Source organism: Hyperoodon ampullatus (assembly GCF_949752795.1).
Source record: "Hyperoodon ampullatus genome assembly, chromosome: 3".
NCBI lineage: Eukaryota > Metazoa > Chordata > Mammalia > Artiodactyla > Ziphiidae > Hyperoodon > Hyperoodon ampullatus.
Window position 1 is genome coordinate 8,956,200 of NC_136916.1, and position 25,334 is coordinate 8,981,533.

Consider the following 25,334-nt stretch of genomic DNA (forward strand, 5'->3'; position numbering starts at 1 on the left):
GGAGTGAAAACTGGTCCACTTTGGAAACCTCTTTGGCATTATCTATTAAAGCTGAGTAACATGCATATTCTATGAACAAGCAATTCCACTCCTAGGTGTGTACCCAACAGAAATGAATGCACAGGTGAACAAAGAGACACGCATAAGAATGACAGAGCAACATTAAACACAAAGCCCCAAGCTGGAAGTAATCCAGCTGTCTATAAACTGTAGGATAGATAAATTCAGTGAGTAATACACTTAAAAGTGTGGTGCACTTTCCACCTGTGATATACTTCGGTAAAAAGGTTTTTAAAAATATACTGGTGGAGGGCTTCCCTGGTGGCGCAGTGGTTGAGAGTCCGCCTGCCGATGCAGGGGACACCGGTTCGTGCCCCGGTCCGGGAAGATCCCACATGCCGCGGAGCGGCTGGGCCCGTGAGCCATGGCCGCTGAGCCTGCGCATCCGGAGCCTGTGCTCCGCGACGGGAGAGGCCACAACAGTGAGAGGCCCGCGTACCGCAAAAAAAAAAATATATATATATATATACTGGTGGAAATAGTATAAAATCAAAAAATATATTTTAAGCACTATCACTTTCCTGTTAGAGAATATAATCGGGGTTGGCCTGCCTCGGCTCACATTTGGGAACGAAGTCTACCTGAGCCCTGAGAACAGCCATGGTTTCCAGGTCCTTCTCCTGCTTGGCAATGGTCTGCTTCATCTCATCCATTTGGAGCTGCTTGGAAGCCAGGGCTTTCTCTGCCAGTTCCAGCTTTCCACTCAGTTCCTGCAGCACCACCTTATCCACTTTTTCCGACTGAAAAAGACAAACTTATTCTAGACATGGTTTTGAAATAATTCAACCTATTTTAGTAAAATATTAGATGAAGGTTTATTTTTTTAAAAATTACTGGCGCTAAATTATTCTGTTAATCAGCAGTGATAACTTATTCAGTAACTTTCATGCACTTAAATTTACAGCTTGAAGATAATAATTTCCTAATTTAAAATAATGATTTATAAAAAGAAAACACTAAAATAAGGGAGATAATAACAAACCCTATCTCAGGGTGGGTGTAAGTTGCTGATACTCCTGTTCTTCCGCTCACATTACTCTTACTTTATGAAGTCAGTGGAATGTTTAAATTAAAAATTTACTAGGTCCTAGAGAGGAACAATATTCTAGTAAAAGTAAATGAAAAACAAAATATATTTCTAAGAATATAAACTCAAAGACCCCTTCTAATTCGAAGCTCCCGTGGTCTTTATTTATTCCAGCTTTATTGAGGTAAAACTGCCAAATAAAATTGTAAAATATTTATAAAGTACACAACATGATGATTTGATATACATATACATTGTGAAAGGATTCCCACCATCGGGTTAATTAATACATCTATTACCTGACATCTCTATCCCTGGTGTTTAAATTATCACACCATTCTGGGGGCATTATTACTATTACTATTACAATAATTTAAGATGCAGCCGGATAAGTCCAGGGCCTCAAGTTCACTGACAGCAGGCAAGATAGCCTTGTGATAGCTCCAGGCAGCAGTCTCACTATACAGTCATTACTCATGTAGGAGCCCAGGCTCAGCTCTCCTACAAACCATCCACTGTTAGAAATGCTAAAAGCTTAGCCGCGGAGCAAGTAAGCCCATGCGCCACAACTACTGAGCCTGTACTCTAGAGCTCGTGCTCTAGAGCCCGCGAGCCACAACTACTGAGCCTGTGTGCCACAACTACTGAAGCCTGCATGCTTAGAGCCCGTGCTCCGCAACAAGAGAAGCCACCGCAATGAGAGCTCGCGCACCGCAACGAAGAGTAGCCCCCGCTCACTGCAACTAGAGAAAGCCTGCGCACAGCAACAGACCCAACGCAGCCAAAAATAAATAATAAATAAGTAAATAAATTTATAAAAAAAAATGCTAAAACTGTACTCCGACCGTAGGAAATGCACATCACCTCTGTGCACAAGGCACATTATACATGTGTGGAATATCAGGAGTTATAAAATGTTATAAACACTTAGGCACAAGAAATCAATTATAAATGGAAAAACAACCCTTGAAACCAGACCTAGTTAAGGATTAACACAACTACTTTAAATATTTACATAAAATGTTAAATGGCTATGAAAGTAATTTTTTTTCTGTGAGTACCTCTCTTCTTTTTAGTTCCTCAGTTGTTTTCAGTGCATTATTGTATTCTTGAAGAAGCCTGTTGTGTGTCAGCTGTAGAGTGGCTAATTTGGACCTATTTAAAAAGAAATTTTAAAATGGAATCTTGGGAAAAATATCATAGAAGCTTAGTCTTACCTCCCAACCCTCTTCTGAACACTCAGGTGACAAAATTTTCCCTCCCACCCTTATCATCCCACCACCTACTAGCATGTTCTTACTTGCAAAGAAAACAATTCCCCCCTCCCCAATCAAGACAGATTACAAATAATTTTCATAATTGTTATTATAAAACTTAACATTTATCTCCACAGCAAAGTCTACTAGTACGCCTTCAAATAAATAAAAGAGAAAAAATTTTAAATTTATTCTTAAATCCTGATTCCAATCTGCATAAAAGAGCTATTTTATCTTCTTTTAGCAAGTAGCCATTCAGTCACAGCATACTCACTTTTCATCTTCTGTTTTTGCTTGCTCCATTTTGATTTCTGATCGCATGCTTTCTACTTGGAGCTCTAACTTTCTGTTATTATAAACAAGCTCTTGCTTTTCATTCAGCTCTGATGGGGTTGCAGAATTTTTCCTTTCAAGGGCCTGACATCTAAGAAAGAGCAAAATTTCATGAGGACAAACAATACTTTACTTCTCAGTAGCTTTTAAATGAATCCCCAGATTATGTAGCAAATGCAAAGAATTTTAGGATTACATTTTTCAAAAATTTAACAGTACAAAATTAAATATTTTATCCTCCCTGCTTCTTTACTAGAAGTAAGTAATATTTCTGAACCATTATGCCTGAATATAAAAAAATACAGATTTTTGTAAAAAGAAATTTACATATTTCTGAACCCTTATGCCTAACATAAACAAGTACAGATCTAAGATCACACAAGCTACTACTTGGAGTAATTGTTTCAACTAGTCATGCAAGTATATTTCTGTGATTTAGATACAGACCAAACTAGTAATTGGCTAGAGGTGCTTCTCATATAGTGATTCATGGATATCTTTAGTATTTTTAAAACTATGGGCTCTGTTAAGCACAAAAAATATGACTTCTGACAAAGATTCAATAGGGGAGAAGGAAATGCTTTCAGTCCTCTTAAAGATCAGAGAGAAAATTTCAATATAACAGCAAATACAAACCAATGATAGCTACGTGCAAGGCATTAACGCAAAGCATGTTAAACATTAGCTTACTTAATACAAAGTCAGAATTATGACACACAGTTTACAACTGATAAAACTGAGACTCAGAGAGGTTAAATAAATAACTTGTCCAGGGTAATACCACAAATAAGGGGTAGATCCATATTTCAACCTTAGGTCTGTTTATCCAAGTCCTTAGCGTCAGCTGCTATGCTGTACTAGATAACCATTAATACTGTACAACCTTGGTCAGTGTAACTCCATGGAAACATACACTTGTATATTGTGCTGGAAATATGTTTGCTAACTAATCCAAAAGAACAACATCAACTTAGCTTTCCTAAATTTGGGATAACTTCTTACATCAAGAGAAACAAGCAAACGCAAAATTCTCTCAATTTATAAATTAGACTTCATAACTGATTGAAAATCAATTTTTTTTCCTAAGTAGATCTCACTCAGGTTCTTCTTGCCCTTTGTAGCTTTTATGTTTGTTCACATCAATGTTGTCAGCCTACGTAAGTCACAGGAAGTCTGGCTCACTGCTTTTTCCAGGTCCTCATATACACTCAACAAATGTCCCCAAACAGCAGAATCAGAGTCCCTTGGGCCCATTCCCCCATATTACTACAAGGACTTCATGTTTCTATATTAACCTGAACATTAGTGTTTTCTGAATTCATATTTTAATTAGGTCTCTTTTTCTTTTACTCAGTAAAACAGTAATAAAACTATATTTTGTATATTAACATATTTTGTAAAACTGTACACTTTTCGAAGGAGGATAAAATTCATCTCTCATTCTTACTTTTCCTGAAGTCTCTTCTTCATTAGCTCAGCCTCACTGAGTTTCGTGTGAGCCTCCTGAAGCTCCTTAAACAGGGTTGTCACCTGAAGGTTCAACGTTTCCACTTCACTTCCAACCTGTCATCCAGGCAATCACAAACACGCATTATTCAGAGGCTAAATGAACCTCTTTGTGAGAAAACAGTGTGAACCACTGGTGTCTAAATAAGACTGTTGAATTGATTAAACTTTTGGCAATTAACGCCCCAAATATCTTGTATGGAAAAAAAAAGCTTTGGGTACAACTCTGTTTCCTTATAGATCATTAACTGATCAGTTTGGATGCACTTGTGATAATGACTTTATCTTAATTAAAATGAATCCTGGACTTCCCTGGTGGTGCAGTGGTTAAGAATCCGCCTGCCAATGCAGGGGACACAGGTTAGAGCCCTGGTCCAGGAAGATCCCACATGCCACGGAGCAACTAAGCCCGTGTACCACAACTACTGAGCCTGTGCTCTAGAGCCGTGAGCCACAACTACTGAAGCCCACGTGCCTAGAGCCCATGCTCCACAACAAGAGAAGCCACCACAATGAGAAGCCCGTGCACTGCAATGAAGAGTAGCCCCTGCTCGACACAACTGGAGAAAGCCCGCATGCAGTAACAAAGACCCAAAGCAGCCAAAAATTAAAAAAAAAAAAAAAGAATCCTGATCATAGTTCAAGGGATCACAGATCACAGTGATGTCAAAGCACAATCTTATTTATCCATCTAGCAACTCATGCCCATATTCCCTGGCTGATTTATTTTTCTAGTTTACTCAACTATTTTCACTGTACTGCCTATTTCCTGGCAGCTCTAGAATTTTTGTCAGTGAGTTTTATGGTGCCAGGGAAGTCTCAGTACTTCTCTATTATTAGTTATCGATTAGTTTTAGTCAACAGGGTACTATTACTCACAGGTGTTCTCTTCATCTCAGTTTTTAAAATATTCTCCATTCTCTTGAAAGTAGGAGACTCAGCCCAGAGCATGGCATACAGTAGGCATTTGATATATATTTGCTGAATAAATAAATTAGCTAAAGTATTTTATGTAAATGCCTTTCTCATGGGCTACTGTGGGTCTTACAACTTCCTGCCTTCATCACCTTTCCCTAAGCTTCAGACTGTGTTTGCAGGCTATGAAGCACGTCTCTGAGTTGCCACAGAACAGAAATGTATATGAGCATGTATATAAAAATGAACCTTTTTTGTTCATACTATTTTATTCAAACCAGTAGTGGGATAGAACCAAGATCTTTCAATTCTACCTTACATTTCTGGGTCACATCCTCAAATGATCTTATTTATAAATTGGACAAAATTCCTTTCTCAATTAGTGGGCCTGTCCACTTAGGAATTCTGGAGAGAAAATCAGCCAAGAAGAGAGAGAGAGGTGATCTCCTAGAATCACTAGGATAGAAATACATCTCAGTACAATTTACAATGAATGAAATTCAGATCAGGACAGGGAAATATAAGAGAAATAGAAAATATTCAACATGGAAATTATTTCTCTATTGCTAAAGCCAATAACACATCACAAGACTCGGCTCCAGCGCCTGCACTACTCTCTGTCCATCGGGGGTGTGGTAACAGTCTTAGACTCTTAGTACCCACAGTTTCTGTGCCTTTCTCCTCTTCTTTCTCTTGTTCTGTGCGCCCCTCTGTCTGGGTCTCAATCTCACAACGATCCTTCGCTTTCTTTTCAAAATCAGAAATTCTGAAAAATTAAAGAATATAGAAAAGTTACTTTCTCTTTGGCTTCCAGAGGAAAAACAATTGTGGAAGTACTGAAAAGAACATTGTTCAAAATTTGGATAGAAGATCAATGTTTTCAAAACCTCTTCGCATTCTCTGTATTAGCTCTGGTTTTGCTTTCAGCCTGATATTGGCTAGAATTGATTTAAGGGATGAATGCACATGGAGGTATAAGATATGTATAATTTATCTTGAACACTAAAAAATACTGCCTCTTTTCACGTCATTGTCATGCACAGAAATATTTTTTTAATTTGTGTTTTTATGTGTGTACACATGTGCATGCATATGTGCTACGTGAGAGTGGGTGTCCCTTTATAAGGATTCGGCAGAGAGGGAAAGACTTGTTTTTTGGGACACATCTAAGTTTATGAGGTCCTGAAAACAAACAAATATAGCAACATTCTTACACTGAATCATAATCATGTGAAAGCCATCCCGATACAAATGAAATAAAGAGACTTGTGGTTAAAGATGGTAGATTTAAATATACGCATGTAATTTTTCCCCCACCTTGAATACCACTAAAATGACTTTTACAAGCCACATACCTACAAGAACAAAGAGAAAGGGAGAGGAAATAATAGCAAGATTTGGGAAGCATTAGGTATGAGTGGGAACTGACTAGATAGCCCAAGAGGACTGGATCTGAGCCAACAGTAGGGAGAGCCAAGATGGAACCCACTTCATACTGTGGGACCCCAAAGGCTCAGGAATCAGTGACACCAGGTACCTCTGGACGTGGGGATAAAGTTGGGACCTGTTTAAGAATGACTAGAAGGTCATAAAATAAAGAGTCATTAATGACTCAGAGTCATTAATCAGAGTTGAGGGGTTGGGTTCCCTACTGAAAAGAGGGGAACTTACAGAATACTAAGACCCTCAGCCTTCTGTTCCTACTCATCTCCAGAAGGCTGGCATCTAGAAAAGTACCCTTTAGACAGGAGACTGGAAAAGTCTCCTCTGGAGAATTTGATCAGGATAAGGAAAAGATTTAAAGTTTCTGACGTAAGACTTCCCCAAGGAAACCTCCCAGCCAGATCTCCCTACACATGCACACAGCACTTTGTTTGTTTGTTTTTTTAATATATTTATTTATTTATTTATTTATTTATTTATTTTAGGCTGTGTTGGGTCTTCGTTGCTGCGCGCGGGCTTTTCTCTAGTTGCGGCGAGCGGGAGCTACTCTTTGTTGTGGTGCGTGGGCTTCTCATGGCGGTGGCTTCGCTTGTCGCAGAGCATGGGCTCCAGGTGCACAGGCTTCAGCAGTCGTGGCTCACAGGCTCTAGAGTGCAGACTCAGTAGTTGTGGCACACGGGCTTAGTTGCTCCGCGGCATGTGGGATCTTCCCGGACCAGGGCTCGAACCCGTGTCCCCCGCATTGGCAGGCGGATTCTCAACCACTGCGCCACCGGGGAAGCCCCACACAGCACTTTGATCAGCATCTAACCCCCCAGTCTTAAATCCGATCAAACAGTAAAGATTACCAGACATTTCAGGAAAACCTTAAAATGAAACAGACAAAGTAAACCAGAAAATAAAACAACTTACTGAAATTAGAATATGCCAAGGGGAAAAAACTTCAAAAAAAAAAAAACCTATCATTAATATCCTTAGGGACAGAAGGAAACATATTACCACCATAATAAAATGGAAGAGGAACATTCAAAGGAACTGTCCCCCGCCCCACAAAGAGGATGAAAGTTGATCAAATGTATCAGAAAGCAGAAAAAGAGAAAGAGCAAGAGTGAAGGGGGGATGGAGAGAAAGAGAGAGATAAGGAGAGAGGGAAAACTGGAAAAGAGGAACACCCAGTTGAGAAAGTCGGAGGACTGGTCCAGGAGGTCCAATTAAAAACAACAGTAGTGCTAGAATGAGAGAACAGAGAAAACTGAGGATGAGAGATTATCCCTGAATTATTTCAAGATCATTTTTCGAGAAGTGAAGGACATGAGTTTGCAGAACGAAAGAGGCCAAGAATGTCCAGAACAAATGGATGATAACAAGGTCACACCAAAGCACATGTGAAACGTCAGAAAACTTGAGACAGAGCAAAGAACCTTTGGGGGAGACGAAAAACAGAAGAAGTTTTAAACCAAAAGATTAAGAATCAGAATGGCAATGAGTTTTTCAACATTAACACCAAAAGCTAGAATACGATGAAGTAATGCTTTCAAAATTTGGAGGGAAAATTATATCCAATACAGATTTCTATATCTAGCCAAATTATCCATTAAGTATAAAGGTAGAAACAGAGATTTTCAGATATGCAGATCTCAGAAAATATCCTTCCCATATATTCTTTCTTAGTAAGTTAGTGGAGATATTTAAAGATATTTAGAGAATGAGAAAGGCATTGGATTCAGGAAACAGGTGATCCAACACAGTAGAGATGAAGGAATTCCACAGGACAATGACAAAGGGAGATTCCAAGATGACTGCAATACAGCAGGACCTAGATAACAACCAGGCTGACTCCAGGAGAAAAGTCTTCAAGAGAAAACTATTAGACTACTAACATGTTTTAATGTAATTGAGATTTCCTCATTGGAGAAGAGTATGGTAGAACTAAGCAAATTTTTATAAAGGTAATTCTGCATAGAGATTTTTTTTTTAAGTATAAAAAAGGAAAAGTGGTCAAAGCATAGAGCACAGCTCAACAGAGAACTGTATGTGTGCGTGGGTATGTACGCATAATAATAATAAACACTGAGTAGTGATCTAACTGAATGTCCATATAATCAGTTTTGGAGTGGGGTGGGAAGGGTCCAGAAGTGTGTGTAGTGACAATGGTGAGAGTGAAAGGCAGTTAAATCCTCATCCTTCATAGTGGGAGGTCAATAGATTATGTCTAAAATAGGAAAAAAAATTTAAGTAGCAATTTAATCTTGATATATGGGAGTATGTATCAAAAGAACCAGCTAAATATGTTGCAAGTGGTTGTCTGAGAAGCAGGAAAAGGAGGTGGGGGGTGGAGGGGGGTTGGTCAAAGAATTACTGTTTTTCCGTAAAAAGCTTGTGGAACCAATTCTTTAAACTATGTGAATTCAAACCTGATTTTTAAAAAGCTTAGTGATAATAACAAATAAACAGCATTAGTATCTGTTGCAAACTGCCCAACCTAATTGGTGCACAGGCACTGTTTCTAGCTAAGCAAATCAATGGGCCAAGAGCTGGTTGGTGCTGGGTCGAAGGATGGGCCGTTATCACGCCACTCGCATAGGACGCAGGCTTCTGACCTACATTTGCATTTCAACTTAATTTTGTAGGGCAAATTTTCATCTCGGCTGACTTTTCCCTACTACCTCTTGATTATCCCGGGTCACACTTCATATACACTTTCCCTCTCCTTCCTGGCTATCAGTTTAAGTTTGTTCAGAAGACACAAATTGCATGAAATATGAATCCTGGCAAACAATGGAAGAAAGGCAAGTCTGTTGTCCACTGTCCCCACAAATCCCTAAAATTTTTCAGAGTAAATTTTAAACTATTACCCCTATTTCTCATGAAAATGGTTGAAGACTGACTTATGTATTTGAGAAAAAGACATGTTAGGTCTTGGAATGTCTTTCCATCATATCCCACATAGTAAATCAAGCCAGGTTGTCCAGGAATCAGTGATTTTATTTCTTGGTTTCAGTCCGACCTTAGCCAGGAGGTCATCCTAATACCCACATGGGGAACATTACTCTTGGCAACCAATCACTGACTTGCCAGGTGTTAAATACTGCGAGAAGGCTGACTCACAAAATGGAAATTTAATGCTATTGAGAAAGGGATCCTTTACAGGGAGCTCAGGGTGAGAGAGGGAAACACCCATCTCAAAGGCAGGCCTGACTTCCTAGCTGCAATCTGAAAAGCTATACCTCCAGACAGAGAGCTATCATTATTTTGAAAGCAGGAAATATACACTAGATTATATGAAAGATCTGGATATATAATCAGAAAATTCCTAAGTTTACACTTTTATTATTAAAGCTAATCATGTTATCTGAGGAAGGATGAATTACTGGCTAAATGTCACTTCTCAGATTGGTGTGCAGAACTCAGGAGGTTAAACGTGCCAATGAAACAGAAACACACTGATTACTCATGACCATTAAGGGTCTTTTTCAGAGCAAAACATCTTCCCTTTAAAAATCAGCTGGAATAATTAAGGTGTAAAAAGAATGCTTTTACTTAATTATTTTTCTGTGCATTATTACTAGATTTTGGGACTTGTCAAAAAGGCAGGATGAATATTTTACTCCATTAGAATACATGGTACTAGTTTCCTGGAAGTTAACCTCTGAACTTTTCTAAGGGACAGCGGTAGGATATGGGGTAAAAACCTACGATTCATAGCTATCATACATTTTTCACCTCTGAAAAGAGCTGAGGATCAAATAAGTCATTGGACAAACACTGATTATTCTAGGTTACCCTCATTCTGAATAAATAACTTATGCTTCATATTTTAAAAACAGATCTTATAGTTAAAAATTTCAACTGCTTCAGTTAGAAAGTGCTTCTTATAGTGCTATAATTTTAAGATTAATGAGCCATTTATAATGTCTGAGAGAATTAATTATGTCTTAGACATAATATATTTATGTATATTATAGTATATCCTATTTATAGTATATTATTATTAAATGTTGCAATCAATGGAACCCTAAAACTGTTGCATTATCTCCCCCGTCTTATGTGGTTTCGCACTTTGCCTTCATAAAAAGTTCATTCACACGTAGAAATTCATTGACTTCACAACTCTATGAGGTAAATAAATTTTATCCCAAAGTGCGTGTGTATACCACATTCTATGAGGCCAGTATTTCCCTTATACCAAAGCCAGACAAAGACAACATAAGAAAACTACAGACCAGTACCCCTTAGGTATACAGATGCAAAGATCCTTAACAAAAGACTAGCAATCCAAACCAGCAACATATAAAAAAGATCATACGTCATGACCAAGTGGGATTTATCCAGGGATGAAAAGTTAGTTTGACATTGAAAAATCAATCAATGTAATACATTATATTAATAGAGGTTAAAAAAACCCATACAGGGACTTCCCTGGTGGTCCAGTGGTTAAGACTCTGTGATCCAATGTAGAGGGCTCGGGTTCGATCCATGGTCAGGGAACTAGAGCCCATATGCATGCCACAGCTAAGAGTCTGCATGCCACAACTAAGAGCCCGCATGCCGCAATTAAAAAGATCCCCCATGCTGCAGTGAAGACCTGGCGCAGCCAAATAAATAAATTAAAAGTAAATATTAAAAAAAAACCCATACAATCATCTTCATAGACTCAGAAAAAGCATTTAACAAAATCCAAAACCCTTTCATGATAAAAATTGTAACTAGAAGTAGAAGGGAGCTTCTCAACTTGATAAAAGCATCTATGAAAAACAAAGGTAATACCAGCTTAATGGTGAAAGACTGAAAGCGTTCTCCCCTAAGATCAGGAACAAGACAAGGATGTCTACTTTCTCCTCTTTTATTTAACATTGTACGGGAAGTCTAGCCAGGGCAATTATGCAAAAATAGAAATAAAAGGAATCCTGGTTGGTAAGGAAGAAGTAACACTATATCTTTGCAAATGACATGATCTCGTATATAGAAAATCCTAAGGAATCCACTAAAAAAATGATTAGCACTAATAAATGAATTCAGCAAGGTTACAGGCTACAAGATCAATATACAAAAATCAGTTGTAGGGGCTTCCCTGGTGGCACAGTGGTTGAGAGTCTGCCTGCTGATGCAGGGGACACCGGTTCGTGCCCTGGTCTGGGAAGATCCCACATGCTGCCGAGCGGCTGGGCCCGTGAGTCATGGCCACTGAGCCTGCGCGTCTGGAGCCTGTGCTCCACAACGGGAGAGGCCACAACAGTGAGAGGCCCGCGTACCGCCAAAAAAAAAAAAAAAATCAGTTGTATTTCTCTACACTAGCAATGAATAATCCAAAAATGAAATTAAGAAAACAATTTCATGTATAATAGCACCAAAAAGACTAGAATACAAAGGAATAAATTTTGAAAAAGAAGTGCAAGACATGTATGCTGAAAACTACAACACATCATTGAAAGAAATTAAGGATGACCTAAGTAAATGGAAAGACACCCATGTTTATGGATCAGAAGACTTAATATTGTTAAGATGGCAATGCTTCCCAAATCGATCTCCAGACTCAATGCAATCCCTAACAAAATCCCAGCTGGCTTCCCCCCCAAAATTAACAAACTTACCCTAAGAATTACATTAAAAAAAATAAACAAGGGACCCAGAATAGCCAAAACAATCTTTTAAAAGAAGAACAAAATTGGAGGACTTGCATTTCCCAATTTCAAAATTTACTACAGAACTAAAGTAATCAAGACTGTGTAGTAGGGGCTCCCCTGGTGGCGCAGTAGTTGAGAGTCTGCCTGCTAATGCAGGGGACACGGGTTCGAGCCCTGGTCTGGGAGGATCCCACATGCCGCGGAGCAACTAGGCCCGTGAGCCACAACTACTGAGCCTGCGTGTCTGGAGCCTGTGCTCTGCAACAAGAGAGGCCGCGATAGTGAGAGGCCCGCGCACCGCGATGAAGAGTGGCCCCCACTTGCCACAACTGGAGAAAGCCCTCACACAGAAATGAAGACCCAACGCAGCAAAAATAAATAAACTAATTAATAAACTCCTACCCCCAACACCTTAAAAAAAAAAAAAAAGACCGCGTAGTACTGACATAAGGATAGACATATAGATCAATTGAATAAAATTGAGTGTTTAGGAATTAATCTTTACATTTATGGTCAACTGATCTACACCAGGGGTGTCAAGACAATTCAGTGAGGAAAAGAATTATCTTTTCAACAAATGGTGTGGGACAGCAATATATCTACATATGCAAGAATGTAGTTGGACCCTTACCTCACACCATGCACAAAAATGTACTCAATATGGATCACAGACTTAAATGTAAGAGCTAAAAGTATAAACCTCTTAGGAAAAAATACAGGGGTGAATCTTTATAACCTTGGGTTAGGCAATGGTTTCTTAGATACAACACCAAAAGCAGAAGGGACAAAACACCAAACAGATAAACAGGACTAGATCAAAATAAAAAAATTTTGTGCTGCAAATGATACCATCAAGGAAGTGAAAAGATAAGTCACAGACTGGGAGAAAATATTTGCAAACCATATACTTCATAAAGGACTTGTATCCAGAATATTAATGAACTCTTACCATTCAATGATTAAAAGACAATCCAACGTTTTTAAATGGGCAAAGAAGAAGATATACAAATGGCCAACATGAAAAGATGCCCCACATTATTAGCCATTGGGGAAACAAAATCAAAATCACAATGAGATACCACTTCACATCCACGAGGATGGTCATAATCAAAAAGATAGACAACAGTGGTGTTCGTGTGGATGTGGAGTAAGTGGAACCCTCACACACTGCTGGTGAGAATGTAAAATGGTGCAGCCACTGTGGAAAACAGTTTGGTAGTTCCTCAAAATATTCAACAGTAACCATGTGACCCAGCAATTCAACTCCTAGGTATATACCCAGAGAATTTTAAAAATATGTCCACACAAAATATTGTGCATGAATGTTGAGAGCAAATATTATTTATAATGGGCAAAAAGTGGGAACAACCCCAATGTTCATCAAATGATGAAGAGATAAAACGTTGTCTAGTTACGTCATGGAATATTATTTGGCAACAAAAAGGAGAAAAGAACTGACACATGCTACCTCATGGATAGACTTTGAAAACATTATGCTAAATAAAATAAGCCAATCACAAAAGACTACATGTTGTATGATTCCATTTGTATGAAGTGTCCAGAAAAGGTAAGTCTATGGAGACAGAAAGTAGAAGTACTAGGAGGAATGGGGAGTGAGTGCTAACAGGTATTGGGTTGCTTATTTGGAAGGAAAAATGTTCTAAAATTATAATGTGGTAAAGGCTACATAACTCTGTGAATATTCTAAAAAAAAATTGAAATGTACACTTCAAATGGATGAATTGTAAGGTATCTTAATTATATCTCAATAAAGCTGTTAAAAAAGCAATGTATGGGGCTTCCCTGGTGGCGCAGTGGTTGAGAATCTGCCTGCTAATGCAGGGAACACGGGTTTGAGCCCTGGTTTGGGAGGATCCCACAAGCCGCGGAGCAAGTAGGCCCGTGAGCCATAACTACTGAGCCTGCGCGTCTGGAGCCTGTGCTCCACAACAAGAGAGGCTGCGATAGTGAGAGGCCCGAGCACCGCGATGAAGAGTGGCCCCCACTTGCCACAACTAGAGAAAGCCCTCACACAGAAACGAAGACCCAACACAGCAAAACTAAATTAATTAATTAATAAACTCCTACCCCCAACATCTTAAAAAAAAAAAGCGCAATGTATGCATATTTCACGTTGCCTATTTCATACCTTTCTTTGGCTTCCTTGAGGGCAAGTTCAAGTCTCTCCACCTTCTGGTTTCCTTCCCTTAGACAAAGCAGGAGCTGGCTCACAGTTAATTCCTCAAATTCCAAATAATTCCTGGCACCTTCTGCAGATTTGCTCCTACATCAGGACAGCATAAAGGTTAAAAGGTTTTCATGAGAAAACAAAAATGTCAGCATCTACGAATATTACTGGAACCAGTTTAAAGGAACTGCTTTCCAGAATATTCTGTAGTTAATTCTCATTTACAGACCAAGCACAGCTGGCCCGGTGACCACCAGTGCCTCACTCTTCCATGGTTTCCAGGGAAGGAGTGGGGACTGATGGGTAGGCTCGATTTACACTGCACGTGCTCACTTCCTCCAAATGGTCACCATGTCCACGGCACCAGACCACAGGACTCACAGAAACAGTGGAGCAGAGGTATCCCTGGTTCTTGGTGTCCGGCTTTCCTAGAGGACTAATCTCCAGGAAGACCACAGTCATACAAAGGGCACAAGCATGTGTGCCGCCCATGGCGACACGCAGACCACCCGCCTTTCTCCAACTCGACCGAAACCATCACATTCTCTCATCAGAAGAAGATCATTTTTGTTTCTGGTTTCAAACAATTAGAGCAGAGAAATGTAGGCACTGTTGGCACGTCAAATATTTTTCTTGATTTCCAACTCAGATTAAATCAAGAGGCAGTTCAATGATGAAGAAAACCACAACAAGCACTGCAGCAACTAAACATTCTGGACAACTATGCTGATGCCAATGGCAGCTGCTCTTTCAGTAACCTACTCAAGGTCACACATCTAACAAAAAGCCGGGATTCAATCCCAGTTCCCATCGCCAAAGCTCAAACTCTGAACCTAGAAATCCATCTCTGACTCCTTAAAATACTTTCAAACAGGGTAAGGAAGCTGTTATTAAAAAATAGCTGTGTGGGGACTTCCCTGGTGGTCCAGTGGTAAAGAATCAGCCTTACAATGCAGGGGATGCGGGTTCGATCCCTGGTCGGGGAACTAAGATCCCACATGGCGCGGGGCAGCTAAGCCTGTGCACCACAACTGCTGAGCTGGCGCGCCTCAACCAGAGCCCACCTGCCGCAAACCACAGAGCCCAAGCGCTCTGGAACCTGTGCCTCAACTACAGAGCTCACACGCCCTAGAGCCTGCGCGCCACAACTAGAGAAGAGAAAACCCACACGCCACAACTAGAGAGAAGCCCACGCACCGCAACAAAGAGTAGCCCCCGCTCGCTGCAACTAGAGAAAGCCTGCGCGCAGCAACAAAGACCCAACGCAGACAAAAAAAAAAAAAAAAAAAAAAAGCAATAGAGGAAAGGGGGAAGCTGAGGAATTTCTAACTAAAAAAGGGAATAACTTTCATTTCTGCCAACTGCCCTGTTTGATGAAAAAATATTATCTAATCCTGATTTTCTCCCTTATACAAAGGCTTGGGAGCATAACTGAAAAAAAAATAACCCATTTTTATGTTTTATAAGTACATTCATCAAGTTATATAAAAAAGATACTAAAAGCCTATGAGGGACGAGATCCTTAGGGAGATTTTCAGATAACTCTTCTTAAGCAGAGTCATGCAGTAGGAACCTGCTTACAGAGGATGAGCTGACAGCGCATTCTGGGTCAGAGCTGCTTACAAGAGACTCAGGTGCCCAGTTCCCCTGCCATCTCCTCCTCAAGGTCCCCCACCTCTTAAGGTGTCAGCTTCCTAATATCTACTTGTCACAAGTCTACTTGCAATCCCCCAGGTAAGATACCTGGGTACTTTCAAAAAACAGCCACCGTCACTCAGAGCAACAACAGTCATTGCTATGGAAGATTATCCTGAATTAGTCACCTTGGCTTGTACTCGGGAATGAACAGGGAAGACAAAATGGAAACATCCCCCTTATCAGCTGGGCAGCCTGGTCCAGAACAGACTGCACTGGTAAACAAATCAGGAAACATGGGCCTCTTAATTGAGAAGAAGCTTGTTTTCACTGCCCATCTGATGGAGATGAAACACCTCTACACAGAGTGGTGAGGGGTCAGTTCGCCAACAAAGGCACCAAACAGTTTTTCTTCTCCACCAGTTTGGGCTGCAACATTAAATAGCAATTCAAATGGAACATTCTTGAAAGGTCCCGGTATAAATTAATAAGTGGCTTTTTCAGCCCACCATGTTTGGCCTCCCAGGGGAGAGCTGAAAGTGACAAGACTGCCCAGCGTGTCTGTCCGAAAGCCCCAGTCTGTCTTCACATACGTGTCAATGGAATCAGTTCTTGTGGGCCCAGGACTTGGCTTGATTTCTTTCGTTGCCACATCTGCTTCTCCCTCCTGTAAAAGCAGAAATGAAAGGGATTTAACACAGTAGGTCTGCAAGACAAATTTCTTATCAAAAGAGAAAAAGGCAAACGAGCAGGAATTTGGATGACACACAACCCAAGGAACCTATCAAATGTGGAAATGTGAGATGTTTAAATTTGGTCACTCAAATGTAATGGAAATTTACCCTTCCCTCAACCTGCACTCCCTGTCAGGACTATAAACATCCAGGTGAAGACGAGAAGGTGGAGAAGGTCAGGCTCCTCTCATTCAGCAGCCAACCTGACTGCCCGCACAGGAAAGCTTATCTTCTTCTCTTTCTCCTTGGCAGTTCCCTTCTCCCGGACCAGGTTAAGGTCACACAGAGCTAGTGACAGTTCCACATACCTTTCCCACACAGTCCTTTAACATGCAAAATGGTAGAACTTGCTGAAGCCACGTTGAAAAGAAGGCTGTTTTCTGTGGGCAAGGCTCACAAAGCATAGGTTAGCTCCTATTAGAAATCTGTATGCATCTCGGGCCACTTAGGGAACAGGAAGACTAAGACCACGTAAATGATTTGAAAGACGTTTCCTTTTTTTTTTTTTAATATTTATTTATTTATTTGGCTGCGTCAGGTCTTAGTTGCAGCATGCGGGATCTTTTGTTGCAGCGTACGGGCTTCTCTCTAGTTGTGGCACGTGGGCTTCATTGCCCTGCAGCATGTGGGATCTTAAGTCCCTGACCAGGAAACAAACCCGCGTCCCCGGCATCGGAAGGCAGATTCTTAACCACGGGACCACCAGGGAAGTCCCTTGAAAGACATTTCTATTCCAGTGAGCTAGCAGAAAGATCTTCCAAAAATACAGAGATGGTTCTAGACAATTCTGCGTGTGCACACTGTTCCTAAATCTTGGGCAGTGTTTTTCTGTTCACAGAAGCAAGGCAAGAAAAACATGTTGACACTAGAAATAACTGTCACTCATCAGTGAGGGAGAATATTATGCTAACCATTCATCCCAAAGAAAGAAGCCTCATTTGGAAACTTCTGATACGCTCCTTGGGCTTCCTGAATTTTATCAGTTATCTGCAGAAGGTTAATGCTCTTTGATCAATGCTGTGTTTTCATAATCTTTGCTCACTTGCAGAAAGAGTACTCTGACATTAGTGTACTTCCTGATTAGTATTTTACTTCGCTTGACTTCAGCCCCTATTCATCTAAAATTTATGAGGGGTGTGGGTGGTAGGGCTATTAAGAGCCATTTTGCAACTCTGTTCACCTTGTGCACAGCAAATAAACGAGAAGGTAAAGGAAGTCGCACTCGACCATTTCAGACACATCCATTAGTTATGAAGCTTTTCGTAAGGTGTCCCTCACCCCGCCCCACTCCCACTTACCTACAAAGTCGAGTTTTCTCTTTCAGAGACACAGGTAACCTCTCTGGCTGTATCAGACGTGTACTCTGACAAAGCTGGAATGACTGTGTGTATGAGGGAGGATTTTCTCCTCCTGTGCTTGTCTCCCTCACCCTGTATGCAGTTTTTTTCTAGTAGCAGAGAAGGAGAGGTCCCTCTTGGCTTCACTTACCTTCTGTGCTCTTTAGCAGGACTGCCTGCACGCCAGCTACCCTGACACATGCTTCCTACCAGGGATGGGCCGGCACATGCTGCCTCGCCCAGCTTGCGTCACTTGGGGTTGCACATAAATGCCAGTTAGACCACCCTGCCTTCAAACCCTGTTCTCGGTAGTTCCCTAGCAGCTGCCGTTAGAGGGGAGGGACAAGCCAGGGTATTCCCTGAGGGTACAACCAGAGCCGCTCTGCTCTTTCTTTTCTCCACTTCTTAGTTTTAATATACCAACGTTCCTCGTAAGACTTTGTTTGAAAAGAGGGTTCTGTTATTCGTAAGTGTTTTAAAGCCTTTTGATTTTACCGCATCTGATCACAACTCCGCTTACCTAAGTGAAATGCTGAACACAGCTTTGAGACCTGGGCTGAAAAAGTTTATGCCTTTTTTTTCTTTTTAGGTCAGTCACATAAATTTGTCAGGACATACTGGAAGCAAAAGGACTATCTCTTGTCAGGACATACTGGAAGAAAAAGGACTACCTCTTTGGTCATAAAAGGTAATCAGTATTTTCCATTTCAGCTATAATAGCCACAAGCATTATTATGTTATACATTTACGTTGACTACGCTGAAGTTTCCCCACTATCTGGCTTCCTCGTGTTGAAAGGAAATGGTGGTATTTGTAGCAGCTGTCCAGGTGAGGTTTTGTAACTTGCTTAAAACAAAAACAAAATCAACACACTTACAGCCATCCTGATTTCAACAAAGGAGTCTTCAGAGGGGCCACCTGAGTTCAGCTTGAGTTGTAATTCAGACACGATGCCCAGCAGATCGACCTTTTCAGCTTGAAGGCGTGCCACCTGGGTCTTCAGCTGTTCCACTTCCTGTTCTGCTTCTGCCTTGAGGACCTTGGGGACGAGGAGCAAAGTGAATTAATGAATCACGCTAGGGACTTGGCCATCAAACTCGAGTGCCTCCATACCCACTGGCAAGATAGCTATGCTTTACAGTAGGATATTCTAGCTTATCCTTAGCAATTTATTTTGACACGCCAATTAAAATGGAAAAGCTTACATTATTTTATCATATGCAAATAATTGGAAGTTAAAATAACCTCATGACAAGAAAGGCTTCCTCAGCATGCTGAAATAATCTGATGCCATGAAAATAACCAACCAGACTTTGGCAATGGTAGACTTGTAAATTCTAGTCCAAAATTCCACAAAGAACTGCCACAACTCAACCTCCTGCCTTTTTTTTCCCCCCTACAAATGCATACCCACCCCTACACTTCCCATTCTTGTGATGTCTACTCAGAAGACAAAGCACCAAGGGCATAATGTTATAGTAATGACAAAACACAACGAAAGGTCCACAGTTCTCCCAGTTATGTAGTCTGGTTGCTACAGTACTCTATGCTCATGTTTTAAGGTTGCTAAAAATAAGTCTGGTGAGAAATAAGAAAACTGAAAATTCAGAGGCTGGTACCAAGGGTGGAAAAATTAAATTTCTGCCTCTATAAACATTAATAATAAACATTACTATTTCCCTGAGTACCTGCTGTGTTCAACCTGTTGCAGTTACTACATATGACAAAGTCATAAGAGAAAGAGCCTGTTGACATGTGGTGTTTTTACTTGGGAGAAGGGAGAGCAGCTTCTAGTACACACTCTGCTAATCAGAGCATGTGTCACCTTGAGCAGATTCACTCAATGTCTTGGCTTCAGTTTTCTCGGCTCAGAAAGAAAGACGTGGTACCACGTGGTCTCTGTGGTCTCTTCCAGCCGTGACCTTCTTAGCCTCTCTGATTTCTTCCCTCACTGCTCTTATGGACATGGCGCCACCAGAAACACATACACTTGAGATTATCAGAGGATTGCAACACACAGAAAATTCATACACACACACACACACACACAAACACCCTATGACAGATCTCCTAAGGAATGGTAAACAGGCCCAAAGGCAGAAAGGCTTGTGCACGGACCATAAACCAGCTAGTCCATGAAGTATTAAGAACAGAGGGCTTGGTAGTAACTGGCAGCATGGAAGTGCCCCTCACACCAGTGGAATCATGCTCTGCGTTCATTTGGACCATTCTCTTGCTAGGAAACTCCCACAGGCGTTAGAAAAAAGCAACTCATTGTAAAACTGAAGGGTTAGGTCTGTAAGGAAAGGTTCGAAGCCTGTGCAGTCTCTCCTGGTAATGACTCAGACCAAAGAAATGTATATTTAAAGGCATGAAAACATAAAAGAAAACGTGCTGCCTAGCCTGGTACTAGGAAGCAGGCAGGGAAGGGCAAGACTGCTCTGTGAGGGATTCTCACATCCACCCTCTTGCACTCCCTGAGGACACTGTGTAGAATGGACTTTTAAGGAAGGAAATAAAAGTTTTAAACAAGGGTCTGAGGACCAGGGATATAAGGCCATGACTCTAGAATCTCAGATGTCAGGTTAATTTTCTTTTTTGCAACTGTGTGGATCTCTTAACTATCCTGGTGAAATTATGGATCCGCTTATTTGGCTATAAAACACCTTGTGAGGTGACACTTTAAATTTCTCTTCATTTCACTTGTTAAGGCTCTGTCCATCGTCTTCCCGGACTAAACTTCCAGGGCTTATTCTCTGGATATCAAGCCCAACTCCATTATTTGTTACGTCTTTCATCAGGTTTGAGCACTTAGCATTGATTAGCCTTCGTAACACAACAATTTCTCTTTTTCTGTGCTTGTATTGTCCTGGAAATGCTCCCAGGCTGATATGCCATTTTATAATCCAAAAACAATCAATAGTCTATCTAATGACCTTTGCCTGGCCATCTGTAGTTAAAAGTTAAAAAGTACTCTTTAGAGATCATTATGATGTATAATTCAGGGAAACTGGACAGAACCAGTAATGCCTCGGCCTCACTCTAAAGATCAGAGGCAGATTTCCAAAGGAAATTCCCTGCTCCCTTCCCTTGTGTGACACAGACCACAGGAGAGGCCCCGATGGCTTGTGGGGGTGGGTGAGTGGGGAGGAGGGGTGCATCCTGCAGAAGCAGCAGCAAAGATGGGCCAGCGTGAGTGAGGAAAATCTGTGGCCTTGAGAGCTTTAGTAAATCAGGAAGATGAGGGCCTAAATTAAAAACAACTGGGCTTCCCTGGTGGCGCGGTGGTTAAGGATCCGCCTGCCAATGCAGGGGACACGGGTTCGAGCCCTAGTCCGGGAAGATCCCACATGCCGCGGAGCAACTAAGCCCGTGCGTCACAACTACTGAGCCCGTGTGCCACAACTACTGAGCCTGCGCTCTAGAGCCTGTGAGCCACAACTACTGAGCCTGCGCTCTAGAGCCCGCGAGCCACAACTACTGAGCCCGCGTGCCTAGAGCCCGTGCTCTGCAATAAGAGAAGCCACTGCAGTGAGAAGCCCGTTGCACTGCCCCCGCTCGCCGCAACTCGAGAAAGCTCGCATGCAGCAATGAAGACCCAGTGCAGCCAAAAATAAATAAATTAAATAAATAAATTAAAAAAAAATTTTTTTTAAAAACCCAAAAAACAACAACAACAACACAAGTAGTCCAGGAGACAAACATTACAGAAGAGGCAGGGGGGCAAGGGGTGGGCCTGGGAGGTACAGTTTGGGGGGATACAGCTGATGACCAAGGGTTTTTAAGAGTCCTAAATATCACTTTGTCCCAAGGACTCATTTCTGAGTCCTGCTTGTAGTTTGCTTCAGCTGATCGTCTGCACTGAAAGAAGCTGTCCAGAGCTCCAGCTTCTGATCTCAACTTCTTCCAATACTGGGACCTTTTTGGAAAACCTACAGGCAGACTATCTCAGGCAGACAAACTGCTTCTGGAAGCTTCCTTTTTGGCTTCAAAGTGCTGGGCCCCCGCAGGCTGAAGCCAACTGTCAGCCCACATCCCAAAAGCCGAGGAAAACAAAGTGAGATATTTTCTTCCAGCAAGTAGAAAATTACCCATATATCCCAGTGATCATTTCTTCAGAGTATTCTACCTCAAAAATATTTAGACAATGAGAGGTTTCGCCCAAAGAAGTGACTTAATGCTCTTTGAACTGTAAGACAAACTGAAGCGTCAGACATGATAAATCTTATCAACAATGAAACATTGCCAATACAAATACAAATTTATTAAAGCTGTTTTCATTGTCCCATGAGCAGGGGTTGATGAGTAAGATCACTGATATAAACTATGATATTTTTCTAAACAACTTTTCATTCTTTAGATTATTCCATATTTCTCTTTTCCTTATTTTATTTCTTTGTTTGTATTCTTTACCTATTTAAGAAATTAGACATCAACAAAGTTCAAGGTAAAGTCTCAAGAAAAATCACTGAGGAGGGGAGGGATGAATGAGGAGTATGGAATTGACAGATACAAACTACTTCTGTAATAAACCATAATGGAAAAGAAAAAAAATAAGGGAACAGATACAAACTACTGTACATAAAATACATAAGCAACGAGGATTTACTGTTAGCACATGGAACTATACTATGTATCTTGTAATAACCTATAATGGAAAATAAACTGAAAAAAATTTATATAACTGAATCACTTTGCTGCATACCTGAACTAACACAATATTGTAAATGAACTGAAAAAAAAAAAAAAAAAAGAAATCACTGATATCCAAGAATTAACCCAGTGCTCCATCCTCCCTAAAGCTGTTAAGTTCTAGGTTTGGAAGAAAATGAACTGCAGATGTCCATCTAAACAAATAATACCCAGTGAGCCTTAGAATATGGGCAGAGGCTTCAAATGTGCTCTGATTTGCTTTTTCACTCACATCTTTGATACTCGTTCTCAGGTGTGAGCACACTGCTTGGGTTCTTTGGGTCAGTGGAAATGTGGCAACCCTACAGCCTCATTTCACATGACATTTGTCAAACCAGTTTTCAGAAGTAAATGTAAAACATAAAGCGAGGAATCTATTTTAGACGGAGAGAAAGGACAAGGTCAATAAGTGAAAATTCTGAGTGACAGATTTTTAAAGTGTAATTCTATATCAAAGACATAAACTAACAACTAACACTTGGATGGTTCTAGGCAGAGGTCCTTCCGTACCATCTATAATGAATACAAAATACTGACTTATAACCGTAACACTCTTCTGACTATAATCAATATGGTCAAAGCTTTACCCATTTCTTTCCTGCACCAGAGATTATACGTGACTCTTAAAATTGTAACCAATCTTCTCATCAAGCATGCTTCTTTCAAGATAATGCAAAGCACTCATCTAGCCTGAACTGTGAAAGGTTTTGATCTAGAAGTCTGGTCAAGTAAGATTGCACTACAAATATGAACAGAATAAAATCACAATTGATCAGTCTGCTCACCTCGAATGACCTTTCAGTTTTCCCTTTTAGTTTTCTGAGTTCTTGCTTCAGTTTTTCATTTTCAAGACTCAGTGCCGTTAGGCGCTCTTTGGCTTCTTTGCTCTGGGTCTCAAAAAAAAGGCGTTCTTCCTTCTGCTTTTCTGTCCAGGCTGAAAGCTCCTCAAATCGCCCTTTCATAGCTTGATTGTTCAGCTTCATGGCTTCTGCATGGGGTGCAGAGGGGGAGTGTCACACCAGGGGACTGGACTTGGGGTCATGAATGGAACCCGCCTGGGCCCCAGGGTCAGCCGGAAAGACTGCAAAGCGAGATGAGTGAGTGGTTTCTGCTTCCAGACAGGACTAGCAGGGTCTAATGTCATCTCTAGTCCTCAAGGGTCTCAAGAAAATAAAATTGATTTTATTGATTTATTATAACAAAATGTCTATTAATAACTACATAGACTGAGGTCCATCACTCCTGGATTCGAACACTGGTTCTCCCCAAAAACCATGGCTGGAGATATTAGAATGCTTTCTTTTTTTTTCTTTTTTTTTTTTAATCATCTTTTTATTTTTCCTAGTTTTTTTTTTTTTTTATTATGATCAGAGAATTAGGTTCTGTACTTTTTTTTTTTGCGGTACGTGGGCCCCTCACTGCTGTGGCCTCTCCCGTTGCGGAGCACAGGCCCCGGACGTGCAGGCCCAGCGGCCACGGCTCACGGGCGCAGCCGCTCCGCGGCATGTGGGATCCCCCCGGACCGGGGCACGAACCCGTGTCCCCTGCATCGGCAGGCGGACTCCCAACCACCGCGCCACCAGGGAAGCCCTAGAATGCTTTCTTTTAAGGTAATATTTAGGACTAGCTCTGTAATAATAGCAGCCTTTTTTTCTTTTTCCTTTTAAATGGGCTAAATGTCATTATGCCATTTCCCGGAGATGCATACTTTTTATTTCTACCTGTATCCAAAAGCAAACAATGGAAACAGCTTTAGCCTTACTCAAAGCTAATTCTGTGCTCTTTCTTCCCCCAGGGAACCAGGCGCAGAGAAAGGGATTCACCTGCAAGCTATTACCAAAGGATGGCATTCCCGAAGGCCCAGGGTGAGTGAAGAAACATGGGGCCAGGTGTTGCTCACCTTTCAGCTGATGGTTCTCAATTAGAAGCTCTCTCATCTGCTGCAGCAGCTCATGTGGGGTGAACGTGTCCAGGTTCGGGTGAGCCAGATTGGGGGGTCCATTTCCTGTGGTTTCGTTGGGGCTGTCCCCCTTTTCAGTCAGGCAGCTAACTGGTTGGTGGGACATGGCAGCAGTTCCTACGGAAAAGTCACAGACCGAAAATATAACTGTTCCCCTCTGCATGGCGTCCTCACGAGTCCCACAAGCCCATGTGCAAGTGCTAATAAGTATTCTACTAGGTGCTTTCTCTCCCATTATATTTTGAACAATCTTGATTCTTCCTTTTTAAACAAAAAAGGTACATCCTAGCTTCAGTTTGTATGTGTATGTCTGTGTATAAGGGTGTATAAAGGGGTACAGTGAGGAGATGGGGGATAGAGGAGGGAGAGACGGACGTGATATCATCATGATCAGGAATCCTAACGTGAGGAGTTCCAGAGGCTTTCCGTATATACATTGGTAGATGTGGGCAAAGTATTATTAAATGGATTTTTCCCCAGAAAAATCTTTAAGCTCAAATCTTCCTATTTTGGGTGAATTGTATGGTATGTGAATTATATCTCAATAATTAATTGTTACAAAATCTCCATATTTTATTTCTTGCATATTTGGCTGAGAGGAAAGGGAGAGCTAACATATTTCGG

At 41.0% G+C, this 25,334-nt stretch overlaps 1 protein-coding gene across 4 annotated transcripts in view; it reads right to left on the reverse strand.

The window, feature by feature from the left end:
- OPTN (optineurin) overlaps positions 1–24,825 on the reverse strand; it is a 50,108-nt gene extending 25,283 nt beyond the window's left edge. For 2 of the 4 annotated variants that reach the window (XR_013810804.1, XM_079700839.1), the window contains exons 1-10: positions 24,651–24,825; positions 23,536–23,738; positions 18,936–19,097; positions 16,581–16,654; positions 14,314–14,448; positions 5,761–5,863; positions 4,124–4,239; positions 2,618–2,767; positions 2,149–2,242; positions 642–800 (exon numbers count right to left, since the gene is read on the reverse strand). Coding sequence is in view for 2 of the 4 variants with exons in the window: in XM_079700839.1 (XP_079556965.1) it covers positions 642–800; positions 2,149–2,242; positions 2,618–2,767; positions 4,124–4,239; positions 5,761–5,863; positions 14,314–14,448; positions 16,581–16,654; positions 18,936–19,097; positions 23,536–23,738; positions 24,651–24,816 (1,362 nt within the window). In the remaining 2 variants the exon portion in view is untranslated. The remainder of the gene's footprint in view (positions 1–641; positions 801–2,148; positions 2,243–2,617; positions 2,768–4,123; positions 4,240–5,760; positions 5,864–14,313; positions 14,449–16,580; positions 16,655–18,935; positions 19,098–23,535; positions 23,739–24,650) is intronic. The other 2 variants (XR_013810805.1, XM_079700838.1) reach the window with 1 other exon arrangement.
- Between the last annotated feature and the right edge of the window lie 509 nt (positions 24,826–25,334).